Source organism: Homarus americanus, unplaced genomic scaffold, assembly GCF_018991925.1.
Source record: "Homarus americanus isolate GMGI-L3 unplaced genomic scaffold, GMGI_Hamer_2.0 scaffold4896, whole genome shotgun sequence".
Taxonomy (NCBI): domain Eukaryota; kingdom Metazoa; phylum Arthropoda; class Malacostraca; order Decapoda; family Nephropidae; genus Homarus; species Homarus americanus.
Window position 1 is genome coordinate 13,793,671 of NW_024749657.1, and position 27,438 is coordinate 13,821,108.

At 41.4% G+C, this 27,438-nt stretch overlaps 1 protein-coding gene across 1 annotated transcript in view; it reads left to right on the plus strand.

Annotated features, from left to right (window-relative positions):
* Positions 1–26,637, plus strand: part of LOC121853624 (solute carrier family 23 member 2-like) — a 161,476-nt gene extending 134,839 nt beyond the window's left edge. The window contains exons 7-8 of the mRNA XM_042347882.1: positions 23,010–23,149; positions 26,419–26,637. Of these exons, the coding sequence (XP_042203816.1) occupies positions 23,010–23,149; positions 26,419–26,637 (359 nt within the window). The remainder of the gene's footprint in view (positions 1–23,009; positions 23,150–26,418) is intronic.
* Positions 26,638–27,438: the final 801 nt, after the last annotated feature.

Below are 27,438 nucleotides of genomic sequence, written 5' to 3' on the forward strand. Positions count from 1 at the left end.
TCGGTGCTTCTCCAGGTGATTTCTAATAGAGTTTGAAATGATTGCTTCCAGTAATTTGCCTACTATTGATGTTAGACTGATGGGGCGGTAGTTAGAGGATAGTGATCTATCCCCCTTCTTGAAAATCGGTATTACATTCGCTATCCTCCAGGATTCTGGTACTACACCTGTTTTTAAGGACATGTTAAACAACTTTGCTAATGGCATACTAAGTTCTTCCTTACATTCCTTTAATACTCTGGCAAATATCTCATCGGGACCAGGTGACTTATTAGGCTTTAATTTGTCTATTTGCTTACTAACATCGTTACTAGTCACTAGTATCTCACTTAATTTGTTTTCTTCACTATCTCTGAATAGAGTCGGTGTCTCGGGTATCATGTTTAAATTTTCGGTGGTGAAAACTGTTGAAAAATATTTATTCAAATTATTGCTCATTTCTCCGTCGTTATCAGTGAGCTCTCCGGAGTCTGACCGTATTGGTCCAATCTTTTCTCGTGTTTTAGTTTGATACATTTGGTAGAATCCTTTGGGGTTTGTCTTCGCCTCCCTTGCTATCCTTACCTCATTATTCCTCTTTGCTTTCCTTATCTCGGTTTTAACCCTACTCGCCAATACCCTATAATAGTCCCGGAGGTGAATTTCGCCACGATTTATCCTTCTACCTATAGCCTTCCTTTGGCCAATGATGTTCTTTAAATAATTATTTATCCATTTAGGGTCATTGTTGTCTGATCTGAGTTTTTTGTATGGTATGTTGTGCCTTTGTGCATTAAGTAACTCACTATTTAAATTGTCGTGGAACTCGGCAATCTCAGATCTCGTTATCAGGTCTGTGTCATCTGTCAGGTTCACGGCCAAGCGCGACACCCCCTCTCTCAGCTGCCTCTTTAAACTGTCAAAGTTTCCCCTTCTGAAATCTGGTACTTTAGTGGAATTTTCCTTACGTCTGCCCTGAAAATCTAACTGGAATCGAATGTCTTTGTGATCGCTGTTTGCAAGTTCGTTCCCTACCTCGACATTGCTAATGAGGTTTTCTCTGTTCGACAGAACTAAATCCAGTATATTATTACCCCGTGTGGGTTTGGTTATATGTTGACTTAGGAAACAGTCCTGGATCGTCTCGAGAAAATCCTCTGATTCTGAGTTGCCCGTATGGTCAGTCCAATCTATTTGGCCAAGGTTAAAGCCGCCTACTATACAGACTTTGTTGTGTATGGAAGCCCTGCGCATTTCATCCCAGATAAGTCGCTCATTGACGCTATCAAGATTGGAGGGTCTATATATTACTCCTGTGATTAATTTTTCCCGACCGTCGCTTAATTCTGTCCAAATTGTTTCTGTATTCCTCTCAGTTTTTATTTCCTTATTTATTTCACACTTCAGATTATCCCTAACATAGATTGCTACTCCGCCTCCTTTCCTGGTCTGCCTATCGGTATGGAACAGTTTGTAACCCGCAATTTGGTATTCGACTGGTAATTCACGTGTGTCTAGGTCGATCCATGTTTCAGTGAATGCAATTATATCGATTTCTTCGGTACATACCAAGGCCCTAATATCATCCATTTTGTTTCTCATACTTCTACTGTTCGCGTAGTATACATTTAAGTTAGTCGTGTTCTGAGTCCTCCCCTTACCGCGTTTAGTTTTAAACTCCCTGTCTAATTTAGTTTTATCATCATTCCTAACACTATTTCCCTGTAATCTTTCGCCTTGTTTACCCGCTCCCACTGCAGTCTCCTCCACCCCCGTGCCCATATGTTCTCTTAGCAGTTTAAAGACTTCGATATCTTTTGAACTGCCCCCTCTAGAGCCCCAGCCAGGGTTGCTACTCCATCCCTTGACAGGTGCACCCCATCCCTAGCAAAAAGGTCCCTTCTGCCATAGAAGTTGTCCCAGTTGTCAATGAATGGGACTGATATTGACTTGCAATATCTGTCAAGACGGTCGTTGACACCAACTGCCCTTGACAACCATTCACTGCCAACTCCCCTTCTAGGCAGGACACCTCATATGATAGGGATCCCTCCTATAGTCCTAATACGATCTATGGCTGCCTTGAACTTATCAAGAAGTTCCTCGCACCTACACCGGCCAATATCATTGCCTCCTGCACTGAGGCAGATAGTGGGTTTGTTCCCATTACCAGACAAGATATTGTCCATCCTGTCAATTATATCCCCCACCCCAGCTCCTGGCAAACACACCCCCATCCTATTTTTGTTTTTACCCCAAAAGGCCCTGTCCATGTACCTTACCTGTGAGTCACCAACAATTAAAGTTTTTATACCTTCCTTGTCATCCCTGCCCCTGACTGTACTAATGTCCAATTCGTCTATCTAGGGACTGAACGGGTTGGTACACTTAGCTGTTGTTGTCGTTGTTGTCGTATCCTTCGTGTGCTTCTTCACCACCAGCTTTGTCTTCCCATGACTCACAATTTTCCACTCGCTTGATTTTTCGTCAGACACTGGCTTTACTCGTCCAGTCTCTCCTTTTAACTTCGCCAGCCCTTTCCTTAATTTCAGGTTCTCCAACGTGGCCCTCTCAATTTCTAACTTGGCCCTTGCCAATTCTTCAATGGACCACCCCAGTTTGGTCAACAAACTCTCATACCCAAGACAGCACATAGCACTGGCCATAGCTGATAATTATCCCTCCGGAGCTAACCCTGCCGTGACCTTTCCCCTAGTGAGGTCAGAACACAACTGAGTGAGGTCCGAGAGTCTGTAGTAAGTCAATTAGGACAGGCATTGGGAACCTCTCACGTACAGTTGCTTGGTTGACTCGTCGAAAATCTATGACTGGTCTCCATCCTCCATCTTTCTTGGGAACTAGGAATAAAGGCGAGTTCCACGGTGATGAGGAAGGTTGGAGTACCTGTTGGTCCACCATGTTTTGTACTATCTGTTGGATTACCGCCCTTCTGCTGTGGGGTAGCGTATATGCTGGGATGTAGATTGGGTTAGTGTCCCACTTCAGTGGAATATGATGGTTTGTCAACGTTGTTATACCTAGGGGTTCTCCAAGTAATGCTGTGATTTCCTTGAACTCGGCTAGTAATTCTGAAAGATCACTTTTGCCTTCAGGGTGATCGACTACTTTCACGTGTGGCGCTATTAACGCTACTTTGATTACAATATGTCATTTTTCGTTCGATTCCCCCTGTGTTATACTACCTATTGGTAATTTTATTGGCTGTGCGACAACCGCTTTGTCGTAAAAGAGGAAATTACCTAAGTAACATCCTTTTCTTAAGGGTATGGGTCCCCAGTTCTATTGGGAACGAGGGCATCTGTGAGACTACCTTATCTGCATATGCTTAAGGTAGACTCAAGTGACAAGCCTTTCACTTGTGAACTTTCACTCAGACACACAACATCTGTTCCTTCACTCACATTTGGCAAACGTACTGTGACTCTAGTTAGGTCCTGGCTATGTAACCCTTATACACCAGTTAACACAGCAGCCGTTAGAATCCAGTTCTTGCCGCTTTCATCAGAAATATCCTCTGAGCTACTAGGTGGAGTTTCAGGGAGTGACTCCATAACGAATTGCTTCTTTGCCAAAGACTCCCCCGCGCCTGTCGAGGCAGAACATCTGAAGTAAGCAATGGCTGTAAAGTTTGTATTGCGTGATATGTTTTGCAATTATGCCTGATTGTTTTCTTTCGTGGCTGAATGTTAATGTTGTTCTGCCTTAAATTGGCCAGACCAAGTAACCCGTCCGCTGGCAAAGAAAATGCCTTGACTATGTAGAAATCCGCCAGACACGCTTTACTGGACCTAGAAAAACGGATTGGTAGGGTTATCACCCCCGCTATGTCTAATTGGATTCCCGACACACCGGGCAGAGGAATGTCTGTAGGTCTTATTGGCCACTTATTTGGAGGATATCACCTCTTGAGTTCTCATTGAACGACGTTAATGAGATAACATTGGCATAGGCCCCCGTATCTATATCTAGGGATACCCGATTGTTACCTATCCTCGCTGGTACAGTCAACACTTCCACTTTGTTTAACGCTGCGATTAATGAGCCAATGATGGAAGCGTCGTTTTCTTGAACAGTTGACGCTATCATAGATCTTGTTGCTGGACGAGCGTCTCTTCCCCCGAAGGCTGTGTACTTGTCTCCCGTCGATTTTCAATTTCTTGCCTCATACGCTGTATATTTCTGCTATCGTCTGTGTTGTGGTATGGAGACTGATGTACTGTATACCATTTATTCGGAGTGCCCTTAGTGTTTGGAGACATATTATTTCCTGTGTAATGTCCCTTTGGATTTTGGGTTTAGCAGGACTCTCTGAATTTTTAAAGTTATGCAAGAATCTTTTTCCTCGATCTTGCCACTGGCTAGCTGGGAACTTATCTGCATGTCCTGCAAACCAGAATTTTTCTGTGGTAAGTCCCTTACGCTTGCAGACTTCGCAAAAAGGTATCTTTTTGGGTTTGGTTCTGGTGACGGTTTGTGGTTGTTCTTTAGAGCTGGTGACTGGTGCCACTGACAGGGCCCAAGGAGTACGTTCTGCCGGTTCAGCAATTTACTCCATGTAGTCTACAAGCTTAGTCCCAACTTTAAAAACTTTCTTGCGGGCTTTCTTGCGTAAGGGTTCATTTGATGACAAGAAAAACTGAAGGAACTCAATAATCCTGCAGAAATTTTCTTTAGACAAGTTGCCATTGTTATCGAACCAATCTGAGGATCCCTAATAAGTTTTAAGATCTATCTTAGTGTGTCAGGCAAAAATCTTGGCGTCTTACTTGTCATTTGCGACCAGACTGTCACGTGAACACTCTACCATCAGGAAAATCCAAGTAAGCTGACCTCCTTTGGTACCTGACCCCCCAAAAATAGATGAATTGTTTCCTAAACGTTGGATAATCAGCAGTTTCTTCATCGATGGCAGATGCATAGATAGCTCTAGCTGCGCTACTACCGGTTTTGATGAGGCTTCGGACGTATGAGAATTTTTCTACATCGTAAGTGACATTATTATTTCTCATTACATCTTCGCACTTACGCAAAATTGCTAAAGTAGTATAATGTGGATCATCTGCAGCAAAATCTTGTACCTTAATGTTATTTGGAAGTATTTTTCCAGTTTGATAGACCGATGAAGTCGGTGGGTTAGAAGAAGCGCCTGATGGCATTTTTGTTGTTGTAGTTAAAGCACTAGCGTTATTAACAGGTGAAAGTAATGGGTAAATGTTACCTAACCTTATTTGTCTACTGTGTAAATCCTGAAACTGAGAATCTATGAAATTTTCACAGCTAGCTAAAGAGTCTGTAGGTGTTAACTCTATTTGGTTAATTTGTGGTAACTCTTCCTCACTGTCAGTTGCCACTTGCTCCTATTATTTTTTAGATGACTGACTATCAGAGTCTGAGTCACTAATTTCATGTTTGATACCCAAAAATTTTGGAAGAGGGTCCATATATATATATATATATATATATATATATATATATATATATATATATATATATATATATATATATATATATATATATATATATATATATATATATATATATATATATATATATATATGAATATTTATTACTTTACTCACTGTATAAAACTCACTACGTTGCCCACTCACAGAGTAATGAAAAACAAAATATTTATAATAAGATAATGAAAATGAAGAATTTTTTTTTAATTATTATGAAGTACTATAAAGTCCTAAAAGTACTTTTTGTAAGTAGAGGACGTACTTTCTAAATATGTTTATTTGATTTTGCCTTTGCGCATTTGTGCAATAAATTTGTGTTTTATATTGACTACATGTGAAGACTTCTGGAAGTTCACTTGTGTTTGTGTAGTTTGTAAAATAATGATTGCTTGTGATACCTGGCTAACAATCTGTAGAGTTTCTTCGCTGGCGGTGACGCCAGGAGTCGATGACGTTCTGCTCTGGGAGGGATGACGTCACGTCTGGCGGTGATCCACTTGGGGGGCTGATCCTCTCTTGTGGCTATCAACCTTGGGGCTGACCTTCTTGCGGCGACCAGCCTGGGGGCTTTCCTGGGGCTGTTCTTTGTCTTGCTACTATCAGCCTGGGGGCTGACCTCTGTTGTGCACCGACGAGGTTTGCTTGTTTATGTAAGAGATTGTTTGCTTATCTGGAACCACTTTGACAACCTTCCTAAACTACTGTGATGTAGTGTTAGCTGGCTGGGGTTCTCAGCCAACACTAGGGTAGGCTGGGCTGCTCTCGGCTCCGGTCGGGGTAACCTTCAGTTGGGTGTGTCACTGAGAGTTTGACTGCTAAGTTGGCAATCTTTTGTAATGTTTTTGTTACCACTGTGTCTGTACGTTTTGCAAGTGTTTATAACCACTGCCCTCTTATTTTTCTTGTAATTGCTTGTTTGTTGATGATTCACTTAAAGTGCCACTTAAGTCACTGTAATCGCTTGCTTTGTTGTTTCTGAGTGTTTCCCTTTTTTTTTTGTATCCGTATCTCACTCGGCTGCCACCAGTGTGATTGTGAGTATTTTATATCACACACAATTGTTTTAAATTAGTTCTGGAGCTCTTAAGTGGCAGGGGTGATGTAAAAACTTATTCTGGATTTGCTTTATTACAGAAGTTATATACACAGGTGCTTAGTTTGGGAGAGAATGTATTGTGAATTCTCTTGAGTGCACTTATATTTGAGAACACTTAAGTGAGGTGTTCACTCGGTAACTTGTGGTAAGAGTCTAATCTCTCTCCTGTCTCTATGATGATCACAAAATGGTGACCTGTAGTGTAATGGTAGGCATGCTCGCCTCGCAAGGGAAAGGACCAGGGTTTGATCCCCGGGCAGGGTGAAACTATGGGCAAGTTTCTTTACGCCATTTGCCTCTGTCTACCCAGCAGTAATTGGGAACCTGGATGTTAGTCGATTTGTGGATCGTGTTCCGGGGTAATGGTTAGCCAGAGCAGTTGGCAAGTTGTCCGGTCTTCTGGGAATATTCCTTGACACTGAGTCATGCAGCTCGTTAAATCAAGGTGTGGTTGTTGTGTTGGCGACAGCTCCTACACCTTAAACAAATTCACGCCTAGGTGGCCCTTGGACCGGCCATCCTCGTTACAAGAGGGGAAACCACTATTTATTATTATGGCATCACAAAAATTGTGACCAAATCCCTCAGCAAAGCCTGGAAAGACATAAACACAATCAGAGGTAAAAACAGTAGACACGTGTCCTATCGAAACCCTCTGCAAAAGTCGAATGGGCTAATAACAAAGTGGGCTCATGTGTCTAGCTATGACATGTTACCAGCTAGGACTCGGGGACTCCTTGATGCGAAGTCTGAAGAGAGAAGTAATCTTATTAACTTTATGCTGGGCAAACAGCACGATGAGTGTGATGTTCCATATACTGAGTGGGAGCTTTTCGCCGCCCTCACCAGGGGAAGGTCTACTTCCCCTGGAGAGGACGGAGTCACCTACAACATCGTTAGACTACTAAGGCGTGTGCCGGGCAATCCATTATTGGTATTGTACAATATGAATCATGCCGAGGGCCAACTACCCACATCATGGACCAGCAGTATCCTCACTACTTGCCCTTGGCACCCTCGACTCAAGTTGTCACGCGCTTGTCTCTGAAGCCAGACACAAATATGAGTGCCTTGTTGACCGGGGTGTCAGGGTCAAACTGCTGTGGATCCCCTCTCACATCGGCCTCATAAAACATGACAGAGTTGATGCCCTCGCCAAACTCGCGTCTAACAAAGACACCGTTGAATATAATTTGGGTCTGTCAAAAAGAACCCTTAAAACTGTAATTAGGAAAGAACTTATTGATGAGTTTGACGCAAGTAGACTAGTACAAACAGGCACTAGTCGATCCATAGTTTACCATGATGAGATGTATCAAGTAACAAGATCACTAGATTACAAGATGTTGTAACCGCTAGATTAAGGTTAGGACATAAGTACCTCTGGCAGTATGTTCCTCAAGCAGATGTAAACAAGACTAAATGTAAAGTGTGTGGCCAGACATATAGCCACACGCTTGAACACTACGTCCTCGACTGTGTGAAGATAGAACCTTTTAGGGACAGGTCCAAGCTCACTGTGTGTGAAATGGCACAAATGGCCGACATATTAAGATTGTACCCACCTGTGTGCACTTAGTAACTATATCTGTTCTCATGTACAGAACCAAATACACAATGTGCTTGAATACTTCTCACGCAAATGTGTATAACAAAGTGTGCGGCCAGACATACTGCCTTACATGCCTGTACTCACGCATTTGTGAATAAGTTACCCTTTATACATAGAATTAAACAAACAATGTAATTGAAATACTGTGTAACATTCAGTGCCATAATATCCTGACAACGGGGGTTAATTATTATGACCCGTTGTAAACTCTACTCGGTAATCCTTTTGCGCTACTGCTCACAGGATGAGTGTGGGGTGCACAATAAAGTAGCCGCTGAAGGCAGCAAAATAAAAAATCAACCATTTTAACTTCAGAGACAAGTGGGTGACATTCTGAGTTGGGTATCTAGATCAAGTAGTAAATCCGTTATGCCGAGAGTGTCAGTGACAGTGACTTCAACAAATTTCAGGGTTGTGAGTATAGTTCAGTTTGTAGAGTGGACGCCCAATGATTAATTCTAGCTCCTTTCTCTATTACATTACCGTAAGGCTGAGTCACAATGGCAACACTTCCAGCCCTCCCACAGACAGTTTTAAGAGATCTGTTAGTGAAGATGGTCTGTGTGATGTCATGTTCAGTTTGTAGGTTATATATGTGTTCAAGAGCTCTCACTTGGGCAATGTGTGGGAAATGCAGCTTATGTGTGGTCAGTCGTTTAGGCGGGTACGTGGGTGTTGTGATGTCGAAGGTACCTGTCCGCCAGGGTGGCATGAAGCGCTGCTGTGTCTCAGCTATGTACAGATGGTCTAGTTCAAATATTCCCATATGTGTAGCAGTTTTTTAAACTTAAATATTTTATTAGCAATAAAAAAACTATTACGTCAAAAGGACAGGGTAGTATACTACTCCCAACCTCACCTTTGACATCCCATTCTGGGGCTTACAAAGAGTTTTTCATGTTATAACAATACAAGAATTATTTTTGCACCAATGAAATAAATTTTGACATGAACACTGTACTACATTAAAAGAACAGATAATGTAATCCTACACAAAGATAAATGTCATATCCTTGGAAAAAATTTTTTATACATTGCAAGAATTATTTTCAGCTTTCCATTATTAATCATCCAACAAATTGTTTCGTTAAAGAAGTGATCTCACTGTTCCTGTATGGTTTGATTTTTTCACATCCTAATACATAATGTTGTAGTGTATGTGCATCCCTAAGATGACACAGTTGACAAGGTTGACCTGCCCCTCCACTTATCTGCCAGTAATATTTGTATCCCAATCTTAGTCTCATTATAACAGTATCAACAGTTGGTAAGTTAGTCCCGTAAGTTACATTGGTGTTTTGTAAAACATACAACTAGTGCTGAAAACTCTCGCTACATATGGCAGTCACTTCTCTTCTTGCTTTTTACCATTCCTCTCTTTTTCTTTTCATTCCCCCTTTATTGTTGCTAACATTATCCATATCCAATTTCTCTGAATCTTTTTTGGCCAATTTGTCAGCCATATCATTTAAATGAATCCCCACTTGTGATGGAATCCATGCAAACTTCACAGTGCATTCAATTTCGTGCATTACTATGGCCAGTCGTTTACTGATATTAACAATATGAAAATTATATGTATTTCTTACTCTGCAAAGCTTCCAATGCACTTTTACTATCAACAAAAATATATGTTTCTTTATATTTCTCTATAGCACCCTGAAATCATTCACAAATTCCTGGCGGTTTGTGTGTGTGACGGGTGGGACATGTGTTGTGGTGAGCTCTGTGTTTTTCGTCGAAAAGAAGGGTCATTCTGGGAGTACCCCGTCTTACTCCTAGAAAATCCGATTCGTAAGTGTCTAGCGCGTGACGTGACCAGTAAAATGTCTACTGGTGATCCTCTTAAGTAGATATATTTGCCAAGTTACTGGTGAATCTGTGTCTACCACACAAGGAGTATTCGGCCCACCTCCCTTCAGTGCCACGGCTTGTTATCCGAGCCCTTGTCCACCCCACCGTTCTCCTCCCCCACTTTCTCACTAGGCAAGCCATCCCAGGTTAACCGTCTCATTATTGCCGGCTTGCACTCCCCTCACTAGCACCGATATGTCTACATTGGCTGCTAGTATAAAAAAATCCATCTCACGAAAGAAGTGCTGGTTGAAGTGCTAATGGGAGTCCAAACGACTCTCATACAGGTAGTCATACAAAAAATAAATAAGGAGATCATCGAGAAACTAGAGGAAGCTGACCACCGTCTCATTACTAAGCTAAATGAGGTTATAAGAAGCTTGGAATTCTCGCAGGGGGAAATTATACGACTTAAAAAACAAGTTGAACGTTCAAGCTGATGAGAACCGATCATTCAAGAACCGAATTCAACAGCATTTTTTAGAGTTTGTCAATGCCTTTTTCGTCACAAAGTACCAGGGCTGGTGCGTGGTAATCTAGCAGAGATTTTATATAGCTAGGTACATTCGCGAACAAAAGTTCTCTCCTTCTCCCAGCCATAGTGTGACTTCGAAACATCTGAGGTTTGAACAACGAAGCAGTAAAAGGAAGTGCCTTTTTAATCCAACAGATGTTGCACCTGAATGTTTTTAGGAGATGCAAGGGGGACGCTGGAAATGGGAGGAAGGTTGGTTGGAAGGAACAATAACATAATGAACTCTCCATCTACTGATACCATTAAGATGATGAAGGAAATAGTTTACAATAATAAAGATAATGAATATATTAACAAAAATCTTATATGCATGGTAAAGAATTATATGAATAAATACTTTGTAAATGAGGCCTAAAGACTTTTGTAACACAATACATGGAAAACGTCATTCACCGAGCCTTAGTACTCATTTATCTTACCAATATTCAGTAATTTTAAGGGATAATAACTGTTCAGTGGTGATCTCTGATAATTTCCACACTCTGGGAAGTAAAAAATAACACATGAAACACACTGGTAACGTTAATACAAAACGAATGACTTGAAATATTTTTAATTCTGTAAACCCGTCCTAAAATTTAATTGTAATCATTTAATTAAATTTCTTTTTAACTAGAAGATTTATGTAAGTTTTTGAAACTGCCATTCTTACTGCAGGGTATATTGCTCATCTTGTCATATTCCCGTGTTATCTTCCTCTTCCTCTTCACAGTCCACTAATTAATAATCATGATTTTAAATTGTTACAAATTTTCTCGTTATTATATATTAATAACAATAAATGTTTACAATTTGACATGATTGTAATTATTTTTTAATATCAAGAAAATTTTCTACAGTATTGAGAAAACAACATCTCCGTTTAAATACCCACAACTCACATTTAGGGCGGTATTGCCAAATCTGATATTGATATTGATATTGAAACAGTTTATTTAGCCAGACAAATACAGATACAGAATCGATGATAATAACAATATTGACATGGCTGGGCTAGTTGAGAATCTGAGCTCTCTTAATGCCACCTGATTTATCTCAAGGAAGTATTATGTAACATTTAGTATCATCTAGAAAAGTACACGGAACATTGTGTTAGTAAGAATATATCAGAATGTTACCATGATTAATACTTCGTTATTTATTATTTTATCTATTCTATTTTTATGTTTTTACATTGATATTATAAGTACATACATATTTTACAGCGGAGTTGATATACATTAAATATGATAAGGGAGTGATGCAATACAACCTTGGGTTGCATTAAGGTGAAACAAGAGGATAGGAGCTGTCAGTATCATGTCTTCTCGGCAAATAAAATTATAATTATTGCTATGGTAACGTCTATCTATCTACATGAAAATTTATGATATAATGGTTTTCGTGGTACAATAAAAGTAGGAATATTACAAAAAATATTAATAGTTAGACAATAGATATTTTTAAGACATGTTTAAAGGAAGGGAGCGTCGTCTTGCTCGGTTGGGTGGGTGGTAAGTTGTTCCACACTTTCACACCATGATATTCTATGAAGGTCTGGGACTAAGAGGAGCACATGGGGGTGGTCTTAGTAGCTCTGGGTGTCTTAAGTTATATCTCTGATTATTGCGGAACTGGAAATATTTATTGTCAATCAAATGATTAACAGATTTGTTAACAAATAGGGCACAACAGTAGGTGTTAATATCCTCGAATTTTAGCATTTTCAATTTCGCAAATTATTCGTTGGTGTGATAATTTTATTTTATTTTTTTCAAATAGGTCATTGTCCACACAACTCTCTTCTGTGCGGTAATCTGGGGTTGTGTTTTTGTAGAGCCAGAGGCTCTACGAATTATTTGATGTTCTTGCAATAATAATTATTATTTTTTGAGTAAAGCGGTTTGTTTTATTTTATTGATACTTGGTTGGTCTTCTCGACATAACGACAAGGAAAGTTGACACATAATAAGCTGTCTACAAGTATTTGGCATCTCTTACCTTTGCATTTCAATTATCATGCCAAATTCTGCTTCCCTAGGTGAGGAAATAATTATCAGAGATCAAGACAGCTATTATCTTTTTGCAATCGCCTTCTGGGCGATGAGGGGATAATAAGACCCGTCACATTGAACTCGAAAGATATTATTCGGTCAAACCTGTTGAATACAGTTCATTCTTAGTATTTCAAATAATAAATCATACATACGCAATCATACATAAATAATTAATCCAATTTATATTCACATAACAATCATAGCTATGTAATTAGTCCAATCTTAACATTCAAAATGAGTATTTAATTTGCCATATTTCCAAGTTGTCACAATGATAACCGATGCCATGGACACAATCTACCTGTGTGAACTTAAGAACAGGTTGAACTCATGTGTTGAAGGTCTCAAGAGATATAGATCAGGTGTTCACTCTATGATGGAGATAGCTACAGTGGCAGTGCCTGGCGTCACAGGCACAGCCCTGGCTGGCCGACTTTGCTCCGTCAGGTGTTTATACGCAAACAAGCTCCCCTTACTATCACCTACACACCAACCTCCTCCGTGTCTCTCCATCTCCACCAACTCGATACTCTATATACGGGCAGGCACGCCCAATAAACAAGACTTGACTTACAACCTAACATAACATTTGTTTATGGGTCATCCTACTCATTACTGTTTGCGGTAACACCCCCTCCATTGAACGTTCACGCTCAAAACCAGATCAGGCCTTTGATTCCTAACTTTGTCACGTTCTTGTGACTTTACTGCCCCCAGGTTGGTGGTACTTAATTTTGTCACTTTCTTGTGACTATGCTGCCTTCAGGCTATTGATACTTTGCTTTCTCACGTTCTTGTGATTATGCTGCCCTCAGGCTGGTAGTAATTGTCAGTTCCTTAGGACATCTCGATCCCTTGACGTTCGGACCTCACTACCTTCATGTGTGGGTACCCAAATAATTTTCCTGGCCGACTCCGTCAGCCCCTTCCATTGCTCCCTCCAACAAGCATATTGTAGTTACAGGTCGCAGCATCGCGGACATCGTCATCTTGACTACGGCTTGTCGTATGAGTCCATCCTTGCCAACCTTGACTTCCATCACTCAGCCATTTGTTACGTGGACTATTTGCTTCTGCTATTATGATTAGGTCACAAGGGCGAAAGTTGCGCCGTGGTCTGAAGTGCCCTTCTTGAGTCCTGAGCTGAGGAAGGTACTCCGTCAGCCAGCGCTTCCAAAATTGATCCACAAGGTATTGGACATGCTTCCACCAAAAGGGAGATTACCCTTTCAACTTGGATGCAAAGGTTCAGCAGGCGTGAGAGCCTTCGGTTCATTTGGAGTGTTTGGCACTGAGGTGATTGGCCTAACGTTAATTATGGCTTCCACTTCGCAGAACAGTGTTTGCAGACGTTCATCGTTTAAAACTTGTGAGATCATAATTGCCTCTAAGGCCTTTTTTACTGTGCGAATCTGTCTTTCCCATACTCCCCCTCGTAACAGCTGGTGGATTGAAGACCCAAACAATATCTGCTTTCAGTAAGGCACCTCTGAGTCTGTCATCCTGCTCCCAACTTTTCACAGCCAGTTTGAGTTCTTTGGCTGCCCGTACCATGTTTGTCCACGTTATCCGACCTCATACGCTCTGGAGTACCTCTGAGTGCGAGAACCTTGTTACTGCGTTGAGGAGGGCATCTGCTTCCAATGAGCCCAAGACCTCTCGATGAACAGCCCTCATTGTCAGACATGTAAACAGACATCCCCAACGCTTAACCTGTTTCCTCCCTACTTTGATCATGAAGGGACCAAAGCAGTGCGTTCCAGTGTAAGCAAATGGTGCCTTTCCAGGCGTGACACGATCTATTGGTAAGTCAGTTTGCCTTTCATGCATATTTCTCCAGTTGTCCCATCGGCACACTGCACAACGTCGGATGATTCTATCAAGCAAACGTCTGCCCTGGGGAAACCAATAGCTTTGCCTCACGCATGCCATCGTGTGCTCTCATCCAGCATGTCCGGCTCTCTCTTCGTGCATCTCCCGTACTATGATTTCGGTGACGTGGTGATCTCTAGGCAGCAAGATTGGCTCTTCACCACTTCGTCCAAGAAGGGTTCCATTAATTCTTCCTCCTGATATGAGCAACGTTCGCTCGTTCAAGTATGGTTCCAGTCTATATAGCTTAATGCCCCTGGGCAGCTCACCCTTTATGGCAGTTCGGATTTCTTTCTAGTAAACTTCTTTCTGTACCAAGCATATAACTGTCTCTTCAGCCGACTGCAATTCCTCAGTGCTTAGCCTCTTCAGTTTGAGGCGCCGGTCTCCGGACCTTATGCTGGATCCAAGCCACCAAATGAACCTTTTAATCCCTGCCACCCCTTTCACCAAGCTCTACCATGATGAGTTCCTGAGCCACAGTTTGGCGAGGGACCATTTTGACTGCTCACTAGCTGCCAGAGCAACTAAAGATCTCTGGTGTGCTCCTCCAATCACCTCCAGTAAGTCGTTCAGAGCTACTGGCAGTTCCTTTCCCTTTGGCCACTGTTTTTTTCCTTCAGTAGAAACTCAGGATTTCATATCCACCGAGATCCTGCAGCCAGGTCCAGAACAGGTAATCCCCTAGTTGCATCATCCACTAGATTCAGTGATGTGCTGACATATCTCCACTGGTCAGTTCTTGACAAGTCTTGTACGATTGCTGCTCTGTTGGCTACAAGCGTTTGAAATCGTCTACTCGAATTGGCGATGCACTGCAAGACTAGCATACTATCTGTCCAAAAATAAGATTCGTGAATAGTCATGGTCATTTCTTGGCGAATCGTTCGATCATTGTTCACTGCCAGGACAGCTGCTTGAGTGGAGCCAGCTAGGCCCGTCCGTACACGATGCATCGCAGAATATGTGCAACTGAGCTGAGATTATTTCTTTAGCACATGCTGTTTTTAGGCATCTGGATCCAATGAATTTCTCTAGGCGGGTCAGTAATCCTAGCCAGGTTCTCCAGGTTGTGTGATTAATAGTTGATAAGAGTTCATCCCATCCTAGTCGACGTCTGCATTCGTTCTGAAATAATATTTTAGCTATGACGATGAATGGGGCCACAAACCCCAGCGGATCGCAAACGGAACTGAAAAGGCTTAGTTATCCTCTCCTGGTCGCTGGCCTTGAATGTGTTTGCACATTGATGGCGAGATGATCACCTTCCAGGAGCCACCTAACCCCTAGGCTCGCTCCATTGGCAATTTGTCCTGCCTCAGATCAATTTCCTTCAGTCCATTTTGCCTCACCTCCGGTGGGATAGTAGCCAACCCTCCTTTTGATTACTGGCTCACTTAAATAACCGAAATCCTCCTCGCGCCAACAGTCTTCTAAGCTGACTTGCTAACATTGACGCTTCATTTGGCGAGTCCAGCGACATGAGTAGGTCGTCAACATAGAAGTTGTCTTCCTCTCTTTTTTTTTTTACGGGGATTAGCCCACCCGGGCACAGGTCACTGACCCAAATCGTGGGCCTGGGGGACAAAAATGTAATAATAATAATAATTCATAATAAATAAAATTTATAATATTTTTTTTTAAATAAAATCATAAATTAATAATAATAATAATAATAATAATAATAATAATAATAATAATAATAATAATAATAATAATAATAATAATAATAATAATAATAAAGCAATGCGAAACAATATATGTATGTTGTGTTGTCAATAGTAAGAGAAACAATTGAGACCCTGCAATTGTTTGTAAATGAGGCAGAAAGTCAGATAAGCAACCTGGGACGTGGTCACAATTTTCTTGCTGCCATATGGCAGCAGGATCTACCATTAGACAGACAACACATTGTGCTTCCAATATCTTTTCAGGCGGTAGTACCTCCCTGTTTGGTAGCTGCCTACTACCTACTGCTTGCGCCACCATATCGGGAAACTCGGATCTGCGGTCTTGAATTGTGCGCCGGAGGAAGTAAGTTGCACATGGAGGGCTCCACACCCCACCAAAGATATGCACCTTCATCCTGTAAGTTGCCGGCTCTCTCCCACCAGAGGAATCTTGATGCATCTCAATGTTCTGGGGCTACTTGGATTTGATGGTACATAGCCTCCACATCTGCAATGGTGGCTGAGGTTCCATGGCGAAATCTAAACAGACCTCCAAGTAATTTGCTATTGAAGTCTGGACCTTGAAGTACAAGGTTGTTCAGCGATGTCCCTTTGTGTTTGGCTGCACAGTCAAAAACTATGTGTATTTTGTTTGGCTTATTTGGGTTCAACACCGGGTGATGAGGCAGATACCAAACCAACCCAGTATCTGACTCCAGCTGGACCTTAGGCGCTGATTCAGCATATCCTTCAGCAAGCAGTTTATTTATTTCCCCCATGTATCTTTATCACAACAGTGCGTCCTTGGATAGACTCCTTTTAATCCCTTCTAGTCGACACTCCACCTTGGCCTAGTTGTTTGGGAGTTCCGTTTTCTCATCACGGAATGGTATGGGAAATTGGTAACGACAAGTAATTTTGATGCCAGTCTCTGACCAAAGTCGACAGCAAGGCTCCCTCATCCCTATTTCCCAGCTCCCAATAAATTTTAACTTGTCGTTCCAGGCGGATTTCAGAACTCACGACAGTTTCGGTCATCAGGCATCCTAACATGCAAATTCCTTGTACTGTCCAACCCAGTCGCGTTCTTATTGCGAATGGCATTCCGTCCCTTCCTGCTCTGACTTCCAAAGGTACTAGAGCCTGCGAAACATCTTGTCCTATCAGAATTTCTATGCTGTTGCTCTGCAATTCTGGTAACTCCACACCTCGCAGTTGGGTCCACCTTGAAATATCACTTGTTGTCACTACGGAGTTGAGCAGTGTGTTGGGGAAATTTTGTACAATGAGTACTTTCGGCATCAGTATGATCCTGCCTCGTTTCATGACTGCGCCAGCCACCTCTAGATCGTACTTCTGCTGACTTGTGTATAGTTTCTTGTGCAAGTATACCAATGGTTACCAGGGTAGGTGTCCATTTCACCCTTAGTTTCTGTGCCAGATCTTTGGTGCAATACGACCTGTCGCTGCCCGAGTTCAAGAGGGCTAAAGTTTTGATGTGATTTCGTTAGTGTGAGTCCTTGGCCCGAATTCACACTCAATATGGTCAGTACAATCTTGGCATTTTTCGTCGATAGTCAAATGCCCCCTTTGCAGCTGTATGGGCTTTCATGGCCGTCCTTTGTCCCTGTAGCGTAGACATGGCCTATTTGCCTGGCCTTGTACGAATTGTCGCTGACTTTCAGGGCCATGGATGCAACAGTTTAGAGTGCTTCTCTTTGCACCCATCAGTGCCACACCTGAAGCTTGACCAACACTCAGCAACAAGGTGGCCCATTCTCAGACACAAGAAACAACAATGTAATCTTTTCACCCTTTCTAACCTCTTCTTCACTGATATGCTCCGGAATTTGTCGCACCCTGCTAATCCATGTATTCTAGAACACAAAGGGCACGAGCCTTTTCTAGAGCTTGTTTCTCACACATTGCCTTTCGCGGGGACCGGTGGTAGAAGCGGTACCGTTCTTGCCTCGCAAGCGAGATGTCACGGGTTCGATTCCCGGGCCGGTGGAAGTTGTTTGGACTTACTTCCTAGCCCCCATTAGTCCCTGTTCACCTAGCAGTAAAGTAGGTACCTGATGTAAGTCGAAAGTTGCGAATTCGTATTCAGGGAGTTGTTGGAGCTTCCAATAACTTGATGACATAAACAACTGACTCTTCAGGCTTCTACGCCCTTGACTCTTCATGCTACGCCCTTAACTCATGAGACATAAAGGCAAGCATGATCTTAGCATGCTTCCCTGTTGGGCACTGTAAACGCTTCTGCGCTTCACCTTACACAAGGATGTAGGGGGGGGTGCCAAAGAAAAAAAAAATATTGCCTTTCGCTTCACTGATAGTCATTAGGCCCACGAGTCGATTTCTTCATGATGATCCTTCTGGTCTTTACTTGCTTTCTTCTTGACTGTCCTCGCTTGGTAGCAGAGCCATGTCATCCATCATCACCGCTTTCTCCTCAAAGTATAGCGCTAACCACTTCACCAGCCCCGATGTATGTCATCATCCACACGGCGTTCCCTCAATTTTGGGGGAAGCTAAACCACCAACGTTCTGAAGGTCTGTCGTGTTTCAAGTTCAGACATCAAAATCAGATTCTCCCGATGGCTTACTGCACCCTATAGCTGAGACCCCAGTTTCCGCAACCCTTCGCCGTTGAACGCCCTGACTGGGCGAGCGTCTATGAGACCTTTCACCAGCTGGTCATTATACGCATACTTATTTCCAAAACCTTGCCTTCAAGATCTTGATTGCCTTGTTGTAGGCCTAATCTGGCTCTAGATAGTCACATCCAATGATTGCTTTATGCAGCTCTTCTCCTTCACAAGCATCCATGTGCAGTTGGTACTTGTACTTCTTAGGCACAGCAACATTTGTCCTGTATCAACGGAAGGCATGCATAAAGGTCCAAAACTCCGCCAGACTTGTGGCAATGCGGCATACGCATCGTGGCCACTAATTCTCTTATTTCTTCACCCGTCCCTGGTTTTTCTTGTGGATGAGTCTTTGTGATCTGAAGCGCTTTCTTTACAAGTGTTTGCGGGAAAGATAAGGCCATTCGGTCGACATTGATCGATGCCTGTCGCTGGGTTTCTTCCAGTACTATTGGCTTCTCATAATTGCTGGAGTTCTCTGTCGAAAGCTGTGAGCTATCATTTCTTCACATCAGTGCTGATGCATTTTGACTTGCCACCATTCCAGTGTGCTTCGTCTTCATCCACTCTACCTTAAGTTTTCCAGCCACGTGTGTTTGATTATTGCACACTTACTCATGCCCCCAATACTTTGACACTATGTCTAGGCTTGGGTTCATTTGATGGTCACGTGCGTGTGCCTCGTCTCTCATTCATTTATTGGGGCACGTAAACAAGTTCCTTTTACTATTACTCACCCTTACTATCTCTCCATCTCCACGCCCAATGAACATGACATAACTTACAACCTAACATATTAATTGTTTATGGGTCATCCTGCTGATTACTGCTTGTGGTAAGACTCTTAAAATATCAAAGTATAAATACGATATATTAAGTACGAAGAATGGTAGATTGACCCTATGTGCATGTCAGTCCTCCAGCCAATCAAGTGCCTTGCTGCAAAGTGACCCTACGACTAATATGCAAAGTTCGAGTGAACAGACAGCGGTGAACCTATAAGTCATATTTGTGTTAGGATTTTAGAGTAGGGTTATAATCTATATATGTATAAAACAAAGAAGTATGTCTGTGTGTTTGTTTGTTTGTGTGTCAGCACGAGAATCTCGGAAACTACTTTACCGATCTGTAGTGATGATGGATGGCGTTATATGTAGTGATGATGGATGGTGTTATATGTCGTGATGATGGATGATGATGTTATATGTAGTGATGATGGATGTTGTTATATGTAGTGATGATGGATGATGTTATATGTAGTGATGATAGATGATGTTATATGTAGTGATGATGGATATTGTTATCTGTAGTGATGATGGATGGTGTTATATGTAGTGATGATGGATGGTGTTATATGTAGTGATGATGGATATTGTTATCTGTAGTGATGATGGGTGGTGTTATATGTAGTGATGATGGATGATGTTATATGTAGTGATGATGGATATTGTAATATGTAGTGATGATGGATGGTGTTATATGTAGTGATGATGGATGATGTTAGGTGTAGTGATGATGGATATTGTTATATGTAGTGATGATGGATATTGTTATATGTAGTGATGATGGATGGTGTTATATGTAGTGATGATGGATGATGTTAGGTGTAGCGATGATGGATATTGTTATATGTAGTGATGATGGATATTGTTATATGTAGTGATGATGGATGATGTTATATGTAGTGATGATGGATGTTGGTATATGTAGTGATGATAGATGATGTTATATGTAGTGATGATGGATATTGTTATCTGTAGTGATGATGGATGGTGTTATATGTAGTGATGATGGATGGTGTTATATGTAGTGATGATGGATATTGTTATCTGTAGTGATGATGGGTGGTGTTATATGTAGTGATGATGGATGATGTTATATGTAGTGATGATGGATATTGTTATATGTAGTGATGATGGATGGTGTTATATGGAGTGATGATGGATGATGTTAGGTGTAGTGATGATGGATATTGTTATATGTAGTGATGATGGATATTGTTATATGTAGTGATGATGGATGGTGTTATATGTAGTGATGATGGATGATGTTAGGTGTAGCGATGATGGATATTGTTATATGTAGTGATGATGGATATTGTTATATGTAGTGATGATGGATGATGTTATATGTAGTGATGATGGATGTTGGTATATGTAGTGATGATGGGTGGTGTTATATGTAGTGATGATTAGACAATAAAATAATAACAGTTTAATGTACTAGAAGGTACAATACTGACAGGAAATGCAAAAGGAGAGGATGTTTTTATAACAAGGATACCTCTCATCACCTGCCATTTGAGTTAAAGCGACTTCAGTTCCCGGTTAAAGTGAGCTTTGTCATGACCATCTACAAAAGCCAGGGACAGTCCCTAAAGATGGTTGGCCTAAACCTGGTGTTTCCTTGCTTCTCTCATGGACAGTTCAATGTTGGATGCTCCAGAGTGGGAACTGGCAAAAATCTGTACATACTTGCTGCTAAAGGTAAAACCAAAAATATGGTCTACCTTAATGCACTACAGTGAGACAATATGGAGCCTCCCGGAGGGTGGCGTCCTACCGTGGCCTAGCGGAATTGCCGCCAGGAGGGCGGCACTTCCGCTAGTTATATTTATAGTAATATACCCATTTGTAACACTTTCCACTTGTTAATATTCGGCCAGACCTATATGACTAAACCAGTTATACCGAACAATGTGTTTGTTTGTGTTTTTTCTATAATATTGATTTCCCTTACGCTAAATTAACGTAATTCAAATTGATTCTCTGTACTGTACCTCTGGCAGATGTGTTCAAAATTAAATGTAAAGAGTGCGGCCAGACATATGGTCATACACTACAACACTATACGTCTTAAATTGTGAAAAAAATAGAACCTTATAGGGATAGATCCAAACACACGGCTTTTGCAATGGCATGGCACTTTATCTCTGATGGCAAGATAGCTGATATACTTAGGATGTATTCATATTTCACATCTAGCGCCTAATCAAAATTCTATGTTCCGACTTAAACAAACAATGTACTGGGAATACTCGGTAATATTCAATGCCATAATACTGTATCATTATCACTGGGGTCCGATACACACCCCTTGTGGCCTCTACTCTGTAATCCATTTTTGCGCCACCTCCTTAGGATGAGTATGGGGTGTACAATAAACTAGCTGCTGTACCCGGCAAAAACAAAAGAACTGTGATAGGTTACCGTCATGCTGACAAGAAGACCTTGTAATTTCGATATACCCTTATCGTTACACCTCTAATGCTCACTTGCCATGTTCAAACCTTTGTCGAAATTGAAAACTGAGACTTTATATTAATATTCATAAATGTCATGGTTAGGGAGATTAATGGCTAACATGCTGATTGACAGTCCAATCCACTGGACAGTGGTGGTGGTGCAGTCACACAGCCTTACTCTGTGGTGACGGTAGGAAGGTCTACTGAGTCACAGTGTTTGCTACAATATTTTAGCCAAAGCATTGTTAGAAGACCGTATCAATCTAACCAAAAAAACTACATAACGTTACCTAACTTCTTAACTTTTCCCGGTATTAAACAGAAGGCACTTAATATGATATGGTGTAATTTTATGTTACACCATGTCATATGTTACAGTAAGTTATTAAATTACCATCATCATACTTCCATCTTCTCTTTACATCACATCATCATGATTATATTCTGCTAAGGTGATCCAAGTAGCATATGTAACTAATCAGAAATATATAATTTTCACTCCAAAATAACTTTCATCAGCTCATTACTTTACAAAATTATGTGAAGCAGAGTGTTATGTCCTTAAAATTCTTGGTGGTATCTAGTAACTTTAATGAGCAGTTATGCCCTATATCACAATAAAACTAAATGTGTTCTAATAAAATACTATTAAGTAATTTAAAGGGAAACTTATGGTTATTGATTTTCGGTATACACACTCAATATTATATCCAAACATTTCATAAATAATGAATAGAAGATCTTTAAATACAGATAAAAATTACCGACAGACGGTAATGTAAGAACTAATTGCGGCATAGCGGGTTTTATCGACAGCAGTAAGCCCTATCATGTTCGAATAAAAGTTATTTTAAAGGCCGATGGATATTTTGTAGTTAATATACCCTTTTTCGTCTCAAGTTCCCTTTCCAATTTTTACAGTGCACAGTACAAGGACTAATGATATAAACCTCAATCTTTATTATTCTTTATCACAGGAGCTCCACCGCCGCCTACTCACGCCATCAATCGGGGCATTGCTATAGAGGGCATCGGGTGTATAATAGCAGGATTGTGGGGTACAGGAAATGGAACTACATCCTACTCTGAAAATATTGGTGTTATCGGTGTTACAAAGGTAAGTTTCCTCTTTACCTGCAGGGCAAGTGTACCATTTACCATAAACCTATTTACTTATCCATCTACCTGTTTCTACCAGTCTTCGGACAATGTGTGATATATGTACAATAGAAGTAGATATGACTACCAATCACTGTGTTTCTGAAGGCCAGCACTCGACGTTTTGTTTCTTTATCAATGGATTGGGCTGAATTTTTAATCAGTGTGAGGACCCTGCTAGTGATGTTTCTGCCGAAGTTTGAGTGACATTGTCAAAATTGTTTATCATTATTTTGAGGAAAATGTGATTTCAATGGTGAAAAATTTTACCTTACCAAATGTTTCAGGAACTAGTAATTTTAGACAATGCACAAAATTGGGGTAATTTTTTGCTATATAATGTGCAAGTAATGAGATATAATTTTTTAAAAGTAATTTGCCCTATTTTTCAAAATTCTTGTACTCATTGCATAAAATCGATATTGAGTACAACATATATTCACCGTACGTTTTTCTCCCTGTCAATGACAATTGTATAGCAACTTAAACTTCTAAAATCACTCCAGAAGTTTTGGATATATTTCTAAATTTGTGCTAATAGCTTACACTTCGAGCTATGGGCGTTCAAGTTTTTGTAACTGTAGACCTCCATGCAATTCAATCAACACTGTATTATTGTCTATTGTTGGCCTTCCCTCAACTAATATGATGTGAGGTCACATAGTTGTGGTGTTAGGTGAGGTCTGGGGTGGAAAGGAGGGTTGGAGGGCGATAGAAGGAGGAGCAGAAGGGGTGAGATTTCTGAACTGTAGATACAATGCAATTTTCTTTTCTTCACAGCACCTCTTTATGCTTTTATATTATCATCTCTAAGTTGATTGAAGCTGTAAAAATTCTGTGAAACAGTATGGATTTAGAGGAAGCAGCTGTAGCGCTGCACTGCACAGCGCCATCCAACCTCATAACTTGGGTAGCCCGACACAGTAAGCACACAAATACTTTAGTTGCCGTTGCTGCCGGAGAGGTTATCGTACGATATGATTTCATGTATCAAAAAAAAATAATAATTGCATAATATAAAGTTTATTTTAGTATTTGATAAATAAAACGGTAAACATGCAACCCCGCGCCCCACCCCTGGTCCCCCCTAATGGGCTCGCTCTCCTATAATTTATTATATCTCAGCCATTTTCATCTTAGCCTGTCATATTTCACCACATTGCCCTGAGGCGAGCAAGAACTTGTGGGGTTTTTCTTCAGATTATCGGATATTTAAAAAAAAATTAAGTTGAGTGTTCAAAAGTAGGCACTATTAGTGTGTTTGTGTGGTTATGCAATTGGGCACTGCTAGTATGAGTGGGTACTAATAAGGAAGCCCTAAATTTCTTTGGTTATGTAGGTATTGTGGATACTATCATTACATAGTTCTGCTATCGGTAATAGTAGTACTGCATGTAGTGTACTAATGTCGTGTGTGGTTCTGTAGGAAGGTATTGACATTATATGGTTCTGTAGGCAAGTATAATTGTTCTATTTTGTGTGATTCTGCAGCTTAACCTAGAGTCCTAGACATTACCTGATACTCAGTAGGTTGGGACTAGTAGAGCACTTGGTGCTCCAGGTAGTACAAGTCGTGTGTGTGATTCTGCAGGTAGTTGCTAGTTTTGTAAGAGGGGTATTTCCTGTGGGAAATAATAGCGAGGGAGACTCTGCAGCTGAATACTAGTAGTGCACATGATTATCTAGGTGGTACTGTTGTGGACTTTTCCAACTGTTTTAGTCAGCGTTGTCAATCCGTGAGGTGTGAACCCGAGAATATCGACTCGGGAATCCGGGAGATGACGGGGTTCAGTGTGTGAGTGGGTGGAGGCTGGGGGTTGGGCAGGGTGTTCGGAGGCAGAGGGAGGGGAGAGGTGTAAGGAGTTACTTGTGCAGTTACAACAAAGTATATATTAAGTAAGGATATAAACAGATTGGACAAAAGACAAATTATGCTTAGAATGTTTTACCGCACTTTCTGTTGATATGCCTAGTTTGTGCTACACGCCTGAGTAATATGAGATTATTTATTTATTTATTCATTTATTTATTTATTTATTTATTTATTTATTTATTTATTTATTTATTTATTTATTTATTTTTTAATTATTATTATTTTTTTAACTCTCGTAAGCTAGGGGTCTCAATATGGTGTCGTTTCATGAAAGGGTGACTTACAAGACCCAATACATAACGGACGTAACATCAAATTGTTAATATTATGTAATTTGCAATAAAAACATACCGAATAAGCTGATTCTGCATTTCTCCAAGGCCTCACACAAAGCCGTCGCGGATCGGTTTAATTGGACGACAAAGTATTACAAACAACAAGAGCTCACCCTTAAATTCATAAAAGGTAGGAACCGAAACTTCAAGTGTTTGACCCCTGAGGTCTATGAAACACTTTTAGTGTCGGGTTTGACAGAGTTGTCCTCGAGCCCCCACCAGCTGACACAGATGAATGTTGTCACATCCTAGTTAAAAATTTCCTTTATTCGCCGTTATCGAAGATGCTCGTGAATTTAATCCTCGTGTACTCGATATACGTCGACAATACCATGGGAATTTCCAGCAAGTCGCCGTTGTTGTTAAATGGAAGGGGAAGAAGTGTCCAACCACTGTTGAGGCCCACCCAGTCCTCCCTCCACTTTATGCAGAACCCTATCATCCCGGGCCTGCTTTTGTATTGTATGTTGCCATTTGGGTCACACTATCGCTGTCTGCTGCCTACTTGGTCGTCCTACAGTGCCGTCTGTGCTCAGAAAATCAGAGTCTATCGTGATGGGGGTGGTGTGGGCCTGGTAGTTGAACCCAGGTGATGCAATTATCAACACCGACACAATGCTGACTCCCGGCACTGCCCCAAACGTCCGTCTGTTCCTGGGGACAAGCCTCCCCAAGACCTCCTCATCCACCATCTCCCCCTCTGACTTTTGCAGGGCAGCCCTGCTCTGCTGACCCCTTCGCCTTCCTCTCTTTGCCCCAGGCCACGCCTATCACCGTCACCTCCGGTGCCACCTCATTTCCATGCTGACGCTCCTAGGCCTCTTACCCGTCTGTATGCCGACGCTGCCATATCTAGTGCTGCCTCCGCCCCCTCCAAACTCTCCTCTGGCGAGGGGACACATTTCATGTCCCTCCTTCACAAACTAGAGAGCTGTGCCCTCCTCTCCCTGAGTCTCGGTCTGACTCCTCTCAGCACCCAATCCCCATCTACTCCGTGCCCAACCTGTCCACCCCCTGCAGGCCATGTCTACTCTTGTCTCTGGAATGCCTTCACCAGGGATATTTCTTGGATCAGGGGACGCGGGAAACCCCCCCCACACTTCTGCTCTCCGCTCGCCTTTGGATCATACCGATGACATGCACGTGGACTACGTATCTCCGCCACGATGGACGTCCCCCATTAACCCTTCGACCTCCTCCTCGTCACTGCAACTACTGACTCACACGTCATCAAACTAATGCTAAAAGGTTTATCCCTTAATACTGTCAATGCCTATGCGTTTCCCTCCACCCCCACCGTGCCTATCACCCCACAACACAGTCCCTAGCCGTCACCAACACCCCTTCCTTCTGACCAAATATCCCTCCTCCTCCAGACAGGCCTGGCACTTGAATTATTATGGACTTGCCATTTCTTGCCATAAACAGATGTATTTTGTCGGGAATTTTCCCCCCGACACATTTATCCTGTCACTTATATAACTTACCGATAAAATCCGTGGCCCTTAAGGCACTTATGCCCTTAAATGCATGGGTTGACTAGGCATGCATGAACTCAGCATGTTGCCGCGGAGCAAATTGTAAATTATGTTGCAATAATTTTTGGGGGGGTTATTGTTTTAATACAGTCATGCCATTTATTCATTGACCGGTTTTACGCTTACTCTCATTTACAGGTTGATCAGTAGTTAATGCCTCGCACAGGTCCCCTCTCTTATTATGGTTGTGTGCAGGTTAACGCTTAGCTAAGCATCCATACAGATTTAATTTATTATTATTCAACATGAAGCTTTTTACATAAACACATATAAAGTTGAGAAGTTTGTATCAATATTATTCCGCAACTATGACATTCATAAAAAAATCAGTTAAAAGATTTAACGAGCGTTATGAAACGTGGCAGCCAAAGTGCATGTTACGGGTTTGTGACAATGTTTACTCGATCTTTTTTTTTGTTTGTAGTCAGCTCAAAGAAACGTGATTATTCATTTACTTATTACATGTTTGAGCAACGTTGATGCTTTGTATGCTTCTTTGTTT